The 14490-nt window shown below is 39.6% G+C and overlaps 1 protein-coding gene across 2 annotated transcripts in view; it reads right to left on the reverse strand.

Moving 5' to 3' along the window:
• Nucleotides 1-14490, reverse strand: part of ABLIM1 (actin binding LIM protein 1) — a 133739-nt gene that overhangs the window by 11331 nt on the left and 107918 nt on the right. The window contains exons 13-21 of one of the 2 annotated variants that reach the window (XM_059820986.1): nucleotides 12477-12581; nucleotides 10088-10135; nucleotides 7663-7809; nucleotides 5371-5462; nucleotides 5132-5237; nucleotides 2909-2970; nucleotides 2540-2600; nucleotides 1529-1536; nucleotides 191-265 (exon numbers count right to left, since the gene is read on the reverse strand). In XM_059820986.1, the coding sequence (XP_059676969.1) occupies nucleotides 191-265; nucleotides 1529-1536; nucleotides 2540-2600; nucleotides 2909-2970; nucleotides 5132-5237; nucleotides 5371-5462; nucleotides 7663-7809; nucleotides 10088-10135; nucleotides 12477-12581 (704 nt within the window). Of the gene's footprint in view, nucleotides 1-190; nucleotides 1537-2539; nucleotides 2601-2908; nucleotides 2971-5131; nucleotides 5238-5370; nucleotides 5466-7662; nucleotides 7810-10087; nucleotides 10136-12476; nucleotides 12582-14490 lie in introns of those variants that run through there. The other variant, XM_059820987.1, reaches the window with a different exon arrangement.

Genomic DNA, 14490 nt, shown 5'->3' on the forward strand with positions numbered 1-14490 from the left:
CAGCCTGCCTGAGTACTAACACCTGTAACAGGCGAAGTCCAGAACAAAGGGAGAGGTTTGGCACATAAGGAGCAGGGACTGAGGTGAGGTAAAGAAAAACAAGGGAACTAAGACATTTCCCGTATTTTATCTGCATTTCACAGTCAAATCTTCACTGTCTTGAAGGAAAGTGAATAACATCTGCACTTGCCTTTGGCTCCAACATGTTAGGCATAGATACTCCTCTGTCCATTCTCATTCCAGGGACATGACCATCCGGAAGGGACTGCATCAGATACAGGTATACATCAGACACATAGGTTACACACACAGAGGGTAAAGGCACTCAAGTAGTGGTGAAAAACAAAGGTGAGTTTGCCCTGAGACTTCCTTCAAGTCTTAATATTTAGTCTTATCATATAGATCATTGCCATGGCTACTGTTTACCCCTTCTCTGAGGCATGCAGAGGGATCCTTCGATCCTCTCTGCCACCACAGCCTTGTGTCACTGCTAAGGCTGGCAATAGCTCCCCACTGAGCCTACCAACATCAATTCCCAGGTGGATGTGGGGACCCCAAGAGAGTGGTGGGCCCTCTCCCACCCCAGTGACTAAGTAGGGTTCTTCTCTGGACAAATACGCAGAAGCATTAATTCAGATCCCACCCAAGAGCATACAAAGCACTCTTACACCTTTGGGCTGTCCTTCCTGTCACTTACTGTATCAGCTGAGGGAGGGGTTTTTTTTTGTCTCTACAATGGGAAGTCTTTACTATGAACACGAACAGGGGTAGGGTAAAAAGGTGCTGTTTTGACGCAGGTACTTTTCCTAACAAAATAACGTTTTGAGCACAATACATGGACAACTCATGTCTCCTCCCATAATCTTTTTCTCTTTCCAATCATCATGATTTCGATACACCATTAACAAAATTATCCAATTAATTAAACCCTTTCTTAAATTGCCGTTTCATATTGTGATTGTGCTGAGGAGCCAGCCAGACTCAGACCATTCTGGAAAAAACCCTGCAGACAGGATTTGGAGTAAAAGGGTTTATATTTGCAAGCACACCTTTTACTGGCTCATCTGTGATGGCAGCACTGTAGAAAACTATTGATTAGCCATCTTGTCTGGAGAGCAAATTCCAGAGTAAAAATGAGGAGTTCAAGGCTTCTGGTATGGGAGAAAATTGCCTCCAGAAGAGATTTTCTATATGTCTCTGGGGTCAGTACTAGAGAGGCTGGAAATAAATCCACCATCAGCTGTCCAGGAAGGACTATTACAGATAACTCATATTTCAACAGACAGTCAGGTCACAGAACTGGTGTGAGCTGTCTCAACCCAGCTCTGGGGAGGTAACAAGGAGGAATCTGAGGCTGTGCCTGTTTTTTGTTGATAAGAGTCTACATTGGTCATTATGTTTAAACATGCAGGAAAGTCAAAGCTATTGTCTTAAGAAACCCTTCCCTGTAGCAGAAATTCAAACTTCAACAAGAAAGTAGATGCTTTTAGTTCTGTTGTCAGTTGATTGATGAAAACCCGTACTCTACCTGGAAATCTGAAAAGCAAAAGAGAAATCTCATCAGCTTTAGAGTGTGGAAGAACAGGAATCAGTCACAGTCTACCAGATAATCCTTGTGCCTTCTAGTCTACCTGATCTTTTCAAAATCCCACCTGATTCTCTAAGGCCAGCAGCCTTCCTACTTTTGGACTTAGTTTGTAAAGAGTCAAACACTCCAAACATTGCAGCCCTTCTGATTTCGAGCAGGCTTCTCATTCAGGAAAATCAAGTCACTTTGGAAATATTAAGAGACACAAACCCACAATCAAGTGAATAAATAGCCAACTAAAATTCAAATGTGTAAAGCAGGATTCACTTCACCTAACCTCTGCCATCAGATAGCTGTCTAGATTCCTCCATAGTCTATAAAGAGACACAAGCACCAACAGAAGATGCCTGCTCGTAGGGTATCTAAGATAGTGGGGATCAATCTCATTTTGGAGATAACTAGCCTCTCTCTCCCTCTCTCTCTCAACTCAAGCCATTTCAAAACATTAACTCTCAAAGTTTCATTACTTTCATAAATAATGTCAATTTTTATCAGGCAATGACTGATATCACATCTAGCTCAAAGTCATAATGAAAATCACGAGCAGCAAATGGGATTAGAAGGCATTATCCTCCTTTCTTCACTGTGGCACATTCTTTCAGACTGTGCAGTGGATGGTAATTTTCAGAGAAAGAAAACACCATAACAGAACTCAGTACATATTCCTGGTAATATACATGTTACCTGCTTTCCATTTGTACCAATGCTAAAGCAGTCCCTTGGCATAAACAGGATCAGCTCCACATAGCAGATTTAGCAAAATAAACCCAAACTTTTTAATAGATATTTGCAGAGTTTGAGTTAATTGTGGAGTTTACCAGAGGAAATTAAAATGTCCTGAGCAAATACAAAGTAACCACATGCGCAACCTTAAAATAAAAACAGCAGAAATGATCCAACATCGTAACATGTTCAGTAATGAAGTGGCACGTAAAGGCTCCTCAGCCTTACCTCTAACACCACCACTCACATCCCCATAACTGTTGTACTGACCAAAATCTGTAGACACCGGCTGTAACAGGAAGAGAGGGACATGCAGGTAAATTCACAATTTATGACTTCACAAGTAGGTTGGTATATGGGAAGTAACAAATTGCTTTAAGCCTTTTTTTCCCTCTCAATTTTCACAACATTTCTTGCATTGCTTTCTTGCCTTTTTAACAGTGTAGTTTGTGGGAAGGGAAATTAAGTTTTGCCTCACTTCAGGTGGTCTTACAAGAAAGCTTGATCAAACTGAAAATCCAATACAGTTAATACAGAAATAAATAACACGGATAATTAAAGTCATCATTCACTTCCCCAAAATCACCATCTCCTTACCCTGTGAAGTCCATTTTTGCCATAGCCAGGGAGAGAAGAGGTTTTGGAGGCTGAAGCATGTGCTGTTGAATGAGGAAGGAAAAAATGTTTTACTGGAAAAATCCCATGGTATCTCAAACCCAAGAACATTAGAGGAATCAACTAGTATAAAAAACACAGTTAAAAAAGCTAAGCGTATACATAACCAACTTGAGACACACTGACTTTAAGAAACTAACATCTGAGCCCCAGACTAATCACAACCTTCCATATATTCTGCAAGTTACACGCAGCCATGGTGGCAGGTCACCAAGAAGGGACACTGTGATTTTGCCAGGCTCAAAATCAAAGTGGTCTCCACTGAGTTGAAAGTAATGCTCAAGGATCAGACAACAGAGCAAAATAACTTTTTAGTCCTTAGCTAGATAAAGTATTGCTGTGTACCTTATGATGGGACCAAGATAAAGCACAAGGAGAATCCAAGATCAGCAGTGTTTGACTGGATACGTTCCCTGTTAAGTGTCCCATGCAGGTCCATTCAATTGCACTCTCCTAAGTGGCACACATGGTTTATATATCACCATACCCTCTGAACCTTTCATGAATTTCCTTTCTATCGTTCCTACTGCAACTGTTATTGCACTCATGCTCCCAGCTTCTGCTGCTGCACAAGCCAAGATACATATGACTAGCACACTCCACTCGCTCTGTATTCACATGATTAAGCTTGCCATTTTTTGCTACAAAGGAGTAAAGGCTATTAGTTTTGGTCCCGTAACGCTGTAATTGATAGATGTTTTGTTACTGACTTCATCAGGAGAACAATCAGAATGGGCATTGCTGAATGAATTCAAACAAGTTTGAGAATTTGGCATTCTGATCCAAAAGTGGTTATCCGTATATGATGTGACACTTCTGAGAACATGACATGGTTCAACAGACCTCTGTGACTCCTGCTTTCTTCTGAAAGGAAAGTGAGATAAGGTATCTGGGGCCATTCAACTTAGCATTTGTACTGACCTCAGAAATTGCATGAGCAAGATAGAGACAATGTGGAAATGTCAAGGGTGTGTTTTTGAATACAGATAAAAAGATGGATAAATAGAAAGATTGTCAACATAATGATCAATAGCACCTCTACAGTTAATACAGCCCCTTCAGACAAGATCTTCCATATAAGAATGCAATTTTTGTTTTTTCAGTGTTATTTTTATCACAGAAGGGCAGGGAATGTAGAACTTGAGGCACTGTTGTTGCCAGCAACCAGTAGCTTTGGGAAAGGTACCACTGATTCCACAAAAGGTAACTGATGACTGCACTGATTACCATTGCAGAGAGGGATGGACACGTCTCCAATAAAGGAGTCCTCCAACCTGTGCTAAGGTTAATAAAAAAAATCATAAGCTTTGAGTTGAGCAGGTAGACTCTGGCCCTGTAAACACTACAGGTAGTGAGGGAAAGCCACAAACATTCTTTCCAAGACCATAAATAGAGGCAACACACTTATACAACAGGGAACATGAGGAAATCTTAGTTTGCTTGGCAGCTACTCCAGTAGATGACTCCAACAAGACTCATCTTGCCCCTTCTTGGCTCAAAGTACAGCTGCTGTGCTACAATAACCGGTGGATTAAAAGAGTGAAATAAAACCCCCAAACCCTTCTCTGGAGACCTGAGAAGGCCACAGATGTATATCAAAATGTGCAATGAGGCCAAGATTCTAAGCCACCAATTAACTAAAGTTGACTTTTGTGCATTTGCTCTGGAACAGAATACACCCAATCAAAATGTCAGTCAAGGCCAAAACACTGGCTGTGTTTGGAATATGCAGCCCCACTGGTAAATGTTGCTGACTTTCTGTCCCTGGGAGGAGAGACTGAACAGTGATAGGAACCACCAGTTTAAGCAAAACGTGTTATTGTAACTTAATAACACAGCCTATTAGCATATGTGTGATGTAATAGTCACTGAATATTTTACCTCACTCCTTATCTCCATTAGAAAATCTCTCTCCTCAAAATTGCCTGAAAATTCTCAATCTCATATTTCTTCTAATTAAAAAAGAACTACGACACTCCTCCCCTCACCAAAACCAGCTAATGAATTAGGGCACTCTTTCAGGGGAGAACATCACATATACACATATCAAGCAGTCTTCCCAGCGGTCTCTCTTCTGGGAGACTGTTTGATATGTCTATGTGTGGTGTTGATTGTTCACTGTTCGTTATTAGCTTTACGGCCTACAAGAATTACCTGGAGAATCGTAACGACTGGCAGAAAGGGCTGACCTATCGCGACTCTCCTTTTCCATCTCTTCTTTCAATATCAATTGTCCCAGACCAGAGTTGAGCTATAAATGGCAATTAAAAAAATATATTAATAAAATAAAGCTGATTGAGGCATTAGTAGAAATTCCTTACAGAAACAAAGGGGCACTTTTTGGATGGTGTTCAGAAACAGCATGAAGACAAGTTTATAACCACCTTCATGAGCTGCTCCTCCTGCAGTTGCCGGCGTCTCTGTAGCTCCTCATCATCTTCCTCTCTTCCACTTGATCTGCGCCTCATGTCAGCTCCTGCTTCCATAAAATGACAGTACAGAGAGAGCTTTGTGTATCAGTTCAACCGCAGCTTGAAGATTTCAATGCTAGAAAGTACTGGTCAGTTTGATTTACTGAATAAACAAAGCAGTTTTTTCTTGCAGACTCAAAAGACTTTTTCAAAAATCACCCTTAATAAAACTCACTCAGCCTGCCCTATGGCTATCAGGCTTCTTATAAAATTAACAAGTTAAACTGCACATGGGTTCCCAATCAAGCAACAGTCCTGGACACACAAGCCATGAATCAATGTAACAGGAAAAAGGAGCTCAGATTGCTAGTTCTGGAAACATGGGGTTTAATGGCACCAGTAATTGTACCTGTGGTTGAAGACAGAAAATCTGATTTACATTTATACTTTTATCTAGACTCAGAAAAGAGAATCTGAATTAACACTTCAAATGGAAAATTAAACTACATTAATCTCCTAAATCAACACTCATATTTGGAAGAAACAAGGCATTATTTTTAGTCTAAAATGAAGCAAACTAATTTGTGTTCTACATTAGTTTCTTACTTTTTATTGAATAACCTTTATTTTCATGAATAATCTTAAGAAATGGTCCAATTTGGACATCAGGACACTTCCCTGAATACATGGAATATGATATTGCTGCAAGCATTTAAACAGCAGTTGCATTTTTTTCTGCACAGGCTATATCCTGATACAGTTATTCACCAATCTTATGCTAGACAAGCTCAGTGTTTTATCTGAATGAAGACTAAATTTTGCAGCTAAAGTATCAGAAGGTTTATAGCAATTAAATGTTTTGTACAGCAGTGTTAAATTGATGCTAATATGGAGAGAGACAAAAAGTTCTGGAGAAATTATTTGCTTGTATTTAAATTATTTATTATTTTGTTTGGAGTCTCACGCTTCTGCAAGACTTTTCAGTACAATAGCTGTAATACTCATTTTTTTGACAGCTGAGCTCATTCTAGCTCTGTAAGCAAAATATCACACTCAGAAAAACAAGCCAAAAAACCCGGGGCTTGTGGGTTTGTTTTTTAGTGATTAATCTTGTATGATGCCTTTTTATTTCTGAATAAAATACATCCATGAGTACATTTTTATCTTTACGGTTTCCAAACAGTCCTGTTTAGTTTCTAAGGTGTAACAAAATCACCTGATAGCCAATATACAAAGCAGTTTTACCGGAAACCATTAAAAGTTGTCATCCACTGCCTGGAGACTGAGCTGAGACACAAAATTTCCAACAAAGGTTCCACATCAGACATACAGCATAATAATGCTGTAGTTAACACAAGCATTGTCAGGAGAGTTTCAAGTATGTTGATGTTATCACTGTGCCTGTAATGTTTGTCGGGTTGCAATCCTATATAAAGAACATTTTCAAAAATGCTGCTGCATATGCAGCCCCCTCAACTGGTCATTGAGCTCTCCCACCCTGTGCCTCCTCTCCTATGAAAATCACTTCTATGAAAATCCCTTTGTGCTGAAAACCATACACTCCTTCACAGAAACCTGAAACAGGCAACACCTTCAGTGTTTCAGACATGACTTCATAAATGAACCAGGCTAGATAGCTTACTTTATGCTATGAGGGTCAATAAAAATTAACAGAGGGAAAAAAATACAAAACAAACAAAAAACTGAACATGATTATGCACATGATTTGAAGAAAAGAAAATGAGATACCTATAGTGCAACAATACAGAAGAAAAATACCAAGTCTGTAGTAACAGTAACTCTAAAAATCAGACCTTTTTTAGTCTGTTAACTGTTCCACTTCAGTCATTGCTTTTTACCATGAAAATAGCCATGTGGTTGGAAGCAATCCTATTTTCTGTGGAATATTTGCTATTAGCTCAGGACTAAAAGATTAAATAGACAATAACTGAAAGAAGTCAGGCTTCTGTGACACGGCACATTTTTTAAGCTGCTGCATGGGAGTTCACATAATTTGTCTATGGATTAATATCTGTGTGATCATTTCCAAAATCGTTTAGCAAAACCTGTTCTACTCAGTGCTATTCAGTAGTTTTAAATTCACAGACGCTCAGAAGATTCGCCAGAAGAACTGCACTTTGTGGTGAACACCTGGAGTGGACACAACCATCACTACTACCCATTTTTACAGCTCAAGTATTAACCTACTTTGGTTACCAGTACCTTTTAAGCCGCATCGCTTGGTTTTTTTTTTTTTTTGCATACCTATGGCCGCAAGGGAGGGAGGACCTGGCCAGTGGTCCGTCTCAATCTTTGGTATCTCGTTGGGTGCTGGTGCATGAGCTGCTGGGAACTTGGAGGACTTGATGATATCCTCGGAGGACTTGCTCTGTGCTGCCAAAGCAGCTGCATCTAGATGGCAATTAGGGAACTTAGCTATGTAATAATCTGTATCAATATAAAGTCTTCCTTATTTTGGCAAAATTTTATACTTTACAAGATTTAATTTTCAAAAGCAAACATTTTCTTGTTTTGGTTTTCTAATTGCAATTTGAAGCAAAGTACTGTCATTCTCTTGCCAATAGATTGGAATCAAACGTTCCTGTCTTCCCTCAACCCCACCCCCAAAATAACCCCAAATCAGCAACCCCCAGATTTTACTGGGGTTGCACAGTGTTAGAATGATTAGGCAACAGCAAGAAGATTCAGGCTAACAGTATTTGCCAATATCTCCTAAGGACAGCTGAAATCAGATTTAGGTACTGGTCTGTCTTCCCTCTAGGGTGAGAAATCAAATAGTTCAGGGGAACGGCACTGATTTTAACTCTACTGATGCTAATTATTTCCTAGGTTTCTGTGAAAAGCTGCAAAACAAACAAAAAAAGAAATCTGAAACAATTATGTTTATTTAATCAGTGGATTTTTTCTGCTGCATGCCCTTGCTTATTAGTATGAAGTAGTAGTAAAAGCAGATATGAATTTATTAATAAATACTAAACTCCATTCAGATCAACTTGGCAGGGAAAGGCACTTGCAATAAAATGAACCTCACCCACAAAATACCTCAGCAGTGGGGCATCCACTTAAGATTCCAGTCTAAGCCAAAGTCTCTTAAAAGCATGTGAGGATGTGCATTATGGCTTTCATTTCTTGACATTAAAAAGAAAAATCCAATAGGATTCAGTTTACATTAAAACCAGCCTTAACTACTTCTTATCTGCAAACTGTTAGCTCAAATCACCTTCTCTTATATGAAGCTATCATATCAGAATCAAGAATTCTGGACTTTTTTTTCCTTTTCTCTTTTTTTTAAACAGAAAGACATCTGTTAACGAAGTGAAGAACTGTGTTGCTCATCCAACATGTTCAGGGTAGTTTAGGAACGTAAGTATTAGGTATCATTGGGAATTCTGAGCATTTTATGATTGGGAAACTCTAAGCATAATTACAGGTATGGAGGAAGCTGGTCAGAGTTTACAAAAGCATGACTTCAAACAGTACTTACGTATTAGAATTGGTGATGTCAGTGGTTAAACATTCACATGTTAATGGGAGGTGAGGAGATACATTAAAACCATAAAAATAAACAAAAATAATGTTAAGACTTTTTCCAAAATGAGCATATGGTTTAAAACTTAAAAGAGGAAAAAACCCTGATGTAAAACCACAGCAGTATTATTTGCATGCTCACTCCTGACTACAGAATGGACTTCCCGGGCTTTCCTAATCAACTCAGCTCAATGGCTCTCAGCCAGCTGTTCATCTAAACCCTGCAGAGTACTGCTAATTTGCTACTTAACCCTAAATACATTTCACTGGATAAAGGGTCTGCAAAGAGATGCAAACTCCAAGTCTTTAAAAAGTGGAGTCATCCATCTTTCACCACGTTACATAAAAATCGTCTCCTATTCAAAGTTTTCTATTCACAGCAAAGGGAAGAGTGAACACACTCCATTATAACCAGGACCTTGCTCTGCAGTACTGAAGACTTGCAATGCAGCAGGCTTCTGCCATCGTTGTTATGTCAGACTTGCTATAACAACGTCTACACCGAAAAGATTACAGCCCTAACACTGCTGTCCAACTCAGAATCCAAGCACCTGGAAAAACAAGTACAGCATACTACCTGAGTTCTATCACAGGGCTTGAGAATAAACTCAGCCCTGACAGTGATAAGTCACCTATGTTATCTTCAGTAATTAAAGATTCTTATTTAAAGCCACAGGTCCATTTGGAACTCCAGTCTGATAATAACATCTCCATCTTTGCTGTTGAAATAAATTATTGTACTCTGCCTGTTTAAAAGAAAGATATTCCATGAAGTCTCTGTCAGAGAACAGTCTGTTGTTAATCCATTTTAACATGATCTGTACCTGTATTCTGAAAATATAAACTTAAAGAAGTGAAATACAGGAAGGCATCATAATGCTAAAGAGACAGCAAAATCCCAGTTAATGCCAATTTTGCCATTAATATTAATGTGGCCAAGATTTAAACCATATAATCCAAATGAAACAACATGCTTTAAAAACATAATCACTCAGCAGGACATGCAATAACAGCTGTTTCAAGCTTGGACTACTAATATTTAATGCTTACAAAGTAAACACTGAATGCTTTTCACTAGTCTGCATGCCTTTTAATTTAGTTGACACTCCAGTTTTGAAATAAAAAGGGAAAGATCATTTACCATGTTGTTTGTAGATTGGCGGTTTTCTGTAAATGTTGACACCTTGATCTGTGAAATTGGGAAACAGAAAAATGGGAATATGAAAACCACTTCAGTTGTAGATCAAGATAACACTAAAACAATAGACAGACCAAATCAAGGATGTAGCACAAGAAAAAGCCAGAAAGCTATTTCTAGTATTATACAAAATAAGATTATTTAAAGAAAAGAAAACATAAGAACAAGTGAAAAGTCAAAGACATGTGGTATGAAGTCCTTTGGAGCTGATTCTGTAACATGTGGATGCATCCAAGTCATGAACCATTCATTTTAAACATTCAGAAGATTATCAGTGGGATAAAAGTTAGAGAAGAAATGCAAACAAAGAAGACATTTCAATGGTAAAGATACAAGCCATTTGGGGAAAACTACCCCAAATAACTTTTGTGGAAAATTGTGCTTCAGTCATAACAGCTCAATTTTCTTTCCAACTGACTGGCTGGACTGAGCAGAGGAGCATGCAGTGAGCCTACAATTCACTTCAAAATCCAGAGAACAAAATACACTGTCTAATACACTGTTTTGAACAGTCAACAACAGCTACACTTCAGTGAGTCAAAGGGATGCTTTATGCAGTGTTAACTGATACACTACTAATTCTCAAACCACAAGGATAGATTTTATTTCTTTTTTGTAATTTTTTTTTTATGTAAGGCCCACCACATTGCACATTATCAATGTAAATCAGAATAAAAACACTTCCCAGAACTCTAATGCTGTAAATCTACAGCATGTCTAAAAGAGATCATATTTTTACAAATAATAATCTAAGACAGGAACCAGTTTGTTCTAAACTACCTTCCCACCCAAGCCAACACTTCATGTATTCGGCACAGCTAAAAATACAAAAGTTAATCCAAAAATCAGTGCTACAGTGCAAAAATCTCTCGAAAACTTATTAGAAGACCATAACGAGCTACTGGGAACTAGAAAATTAATGTCAGAAACCCATTTCGCTACTTCATACTGCCTGAAAAAAGTTTTCGGTTACATTGGAATGAAAGATGAAAACGCATTTTAGAAATACATGCTGTGTATCACAGATCCAATTAAAGTGCTACAGGAGACAACTTAGCCTTTGGCATTAAGGAAAGCTAACCCTAAAAATCTATTGAAACAGAGGCAAATCTTACTCTGCAGAACCCTACATCCTTGACTGAATAGGCAAATTCATTGCACTCAAAGACACTGAGGTATTTCATTCTTGTTAGTGATCTGTTACGGCTACTTGACCAGCAAATAAGTATAAAAATTACAAGGGTAGTCATGCAGTACTGTTGCGCACATCTATACCAGAAAGCTATAAGGAGGATAGGAACACAGCTCCTTTTGTGGCCGCACTGCACCAGCTGAAGAGGACAGCTCTCCCACCATGCTAGAGATTATTACTCAGAGCTATTCATGCAAGTGCACTTTAGCTTACGCAAGTCAAAGTGAGCCAGGTTAGCCTAAGCAGTTAAAACAGCCTACCTTAGCCAAGCCAGGTCACACTGACTGAGAAAGAAGTTCCCACAAACAGTTTATCTGCCAGATCTGAGGAAAGGAGGAAGAGCAGTAACCTCTGGCAGTGCAAAGGCATACTAGACTGAAGGGGACCTGAAGAATAACTGGATATAGTAAGGCTTTTAGCAAGCACTGATGCAGTCAGAAGATGCATGTGAACAACACTAGGGACACACCACCTTCATCTCATCAAAATCCAAGACAGATGAGCTTCTCCGAGGCTGGAAGAACTGTGCAGCTCACTTTATAACAGAGACTGCCCTTTACAGAGTGGACATCCTGAGGCGTACATATCCTTGTGGATCTGCAGATCTCTCTGAGGACACCAAGCCATTGCACAAAACAAGTAAAGAAACATCCTCATCTGCTTTAAAAACAGGGAACACTAAACTACAACTGCTTGGTTCAAGACTGAGACAAGTCACAACAATCTGAATGAACAACACATGTAATGGCTCACTGGTCAACTCTTTTCTGCATGCCACTGTGAATCAAAACCAACTCCTCCAAAGTCAGCAGTTATGCCGGTGCTCAGATGGTTGGTGCAACTGCGAGAAAAATCAAGCCCTGCGTAGCTCATATCCAGCTCATGGCCATCAACAGACCATGAAAACCAAGGCATTCTAACAGTGAAACACCTGACCAACAGAATAGGTAAAAATCACAGTGAAACTCTCCCTCCACTTCTTAATGCACTACCCTTCTCAGCAAGCCCAGGAGCAGTTCCAAACCCTGTGGGTGCACCTCATGGTAAACAGCGTGAAACGATGAAGACAAGACAAAAGTTACAAAGGCTACATTCTACACTGTGACAGGACACCGAGACACATACAGTGCCAGCTCCTACCTGGAACATGGAAATGTTTAGGGGCCTGAGCGTAAGTTGGAGTGAGAGGGCGGCTGTCGGGCCGATAAGGGACAGGGGAGTTCCGACCGCTGGACGGCTCATTGCCTCCAATGAAAGAATGGAGAAAACAAAATGAGAAGAGGGAGAGCAATTAAAAAAAAAGCAAGCTCAGTCAAACCCAAACAAAATAGGTGGAATCAAAACCTCCAGGGAGAAAAGAAATTGAACCAAAAATATAAATACAAACAATAACGAGAACTGGTAGCCCTGGTGACTTTATTTTTTTTCCTGATATTCCTGCAGAGACAAAAATTCATGTTCAGGCTGGAGTTGAGGTTTGAGCAGCTCAGACTCATTCTGACGGCATGCAGGCAGGAGCTGTGTGCTCGCAGCTGGTGATTAGATGGGCAGCATGGAAAAGAAGAATGGAAGGTTATTTGGCAATGATTTAGTACGGAGATTGATATTTGGAGTTAGAAGTCGCAGGCACAGAGCATAGTAGTTGATATGCAAACCCAAAATGAAACCAGCTCCCAAGCAGATAGAAGCAGATGCTGGCAGTTACTACAGTTCCCTAAACCAAAAGCATACAGAAGCTAGAGATGGAAAATAGCTGTTAGGTCACTTTGCCCGTATCAAAAGGCATAACTGCTCTATACACACTCTTTCATTGGTTTAGCTCTCTGGTAGGAAATTTTTGATATAGCAAAATAATTTGTAAAGTGATGCAGCCCATCTGGTGGCTGCGCTTATATCATTGGTTCCACCCGGAATCTCCGTCAATGCCAAATTTGGCTCTGGTGACAATATTTCACCACTGCTGATTTAGCAAATCTGAATCTAATGTCTAAAAACTTAAATTCCATTTCGCACACACGGTTTGTTCCATTTGTAGGATTACTCTTACCAGGAATATTTCTTTGCCTCCTAACAAATCACCACAGCAATCCAACGGCCCTGAAAGTTCCCGTGTCTGTCAGGGCGAGAGCGCTGTTGTAGAACTGTGCTTGTTGATCCCCAAGCATCAAGACATAACAGCCAGGTATCCAAACACATGACTGTGTGTTTACCATAAAAGAATGTTGCTGCCTTTTACTTTGTGCCCTTCTTCACACTACTGCAAACTCGCACAAGCAAAAACTGTCTATGTGGGTGCTTATTTTATATGGGTGTGGGTGACCACAACAGTGAAAAGTAGGGGACCATCAAACCCCTTCCATTTTTCAGGTATGCACAAGGGCTTTAAAAACCCTAGAAAAGCTGATTAACAATGCAAGAAAAAAAAAAAAGTGGGGGGCAAGTACAGGGGGGCTATAAAACACAACAAAAAAGAAACTGCAGGCCTCCTTTCTGCTACAGGTTTCCTATGTCCCCTTTGAGGACTCAAAACCCTAGACTCAGCACACTTCTTATTTATATATTTTGGGGGAGGGGAGGGAAAGGAAGTTTTCTTTACACAGAAGTTCCTCTTTTACTTGAACAGTAATCTGCCAAACTAAAAGGCACCAGAAGGGAGAAGAAAAAAACAATGCTCTTTACAAACCTCGCTGAGAGAGATGTGCCACAGAGGCCTCTGCCAGCATACAAGTTAATCCATCTGCACATATATGTTTTAAAAATTACATGCACAGTTCAGGGGGCTTGGCTGTACAAAATTTGTCCAGAAGAATGCATCTGCAAAATTCTATATTTATCACTTGGATATTACAGCCCTGAATGATTTAATGTACATGACATCCCCCAAACATGATGTTCTTTCAAACACATGAGTTGATGGTGGTTTTCTATTTTGGGTGCAGCAGTGCTGAGCTTCTGGCCAGGTAACAGTAAGTGCCAGGTTTACTAACCCTGAAAAGCAATATGAATGATTATTTAAAATAATATTGTCATATCTCAATCTGTGGTCCTTTACTTGGCACATGCAATATTGTGTTGTGCTTGTCCAGCCTTTGAAATACTGTGATGGTGAAATACCTAATTTGGTTAAGCTGTTTTTACTCATGTCTTTTGCTTC

Source organism: Gavia stellata, chromosome 9 (assembly GCF_030936135.1).
Source record: "Gavia stellata isolate bGavSte3 chromosome 9, bGavSte3.hap2, whole genome shotgun sequence".
In the NCBI taxonomy this organism is placed as follows: domain Eukaryota; kingdom Metazoa; phylum Chordata; class Aves; order Gaviiformes; family Gaviidae; genus Gavia; species Gavia stellata.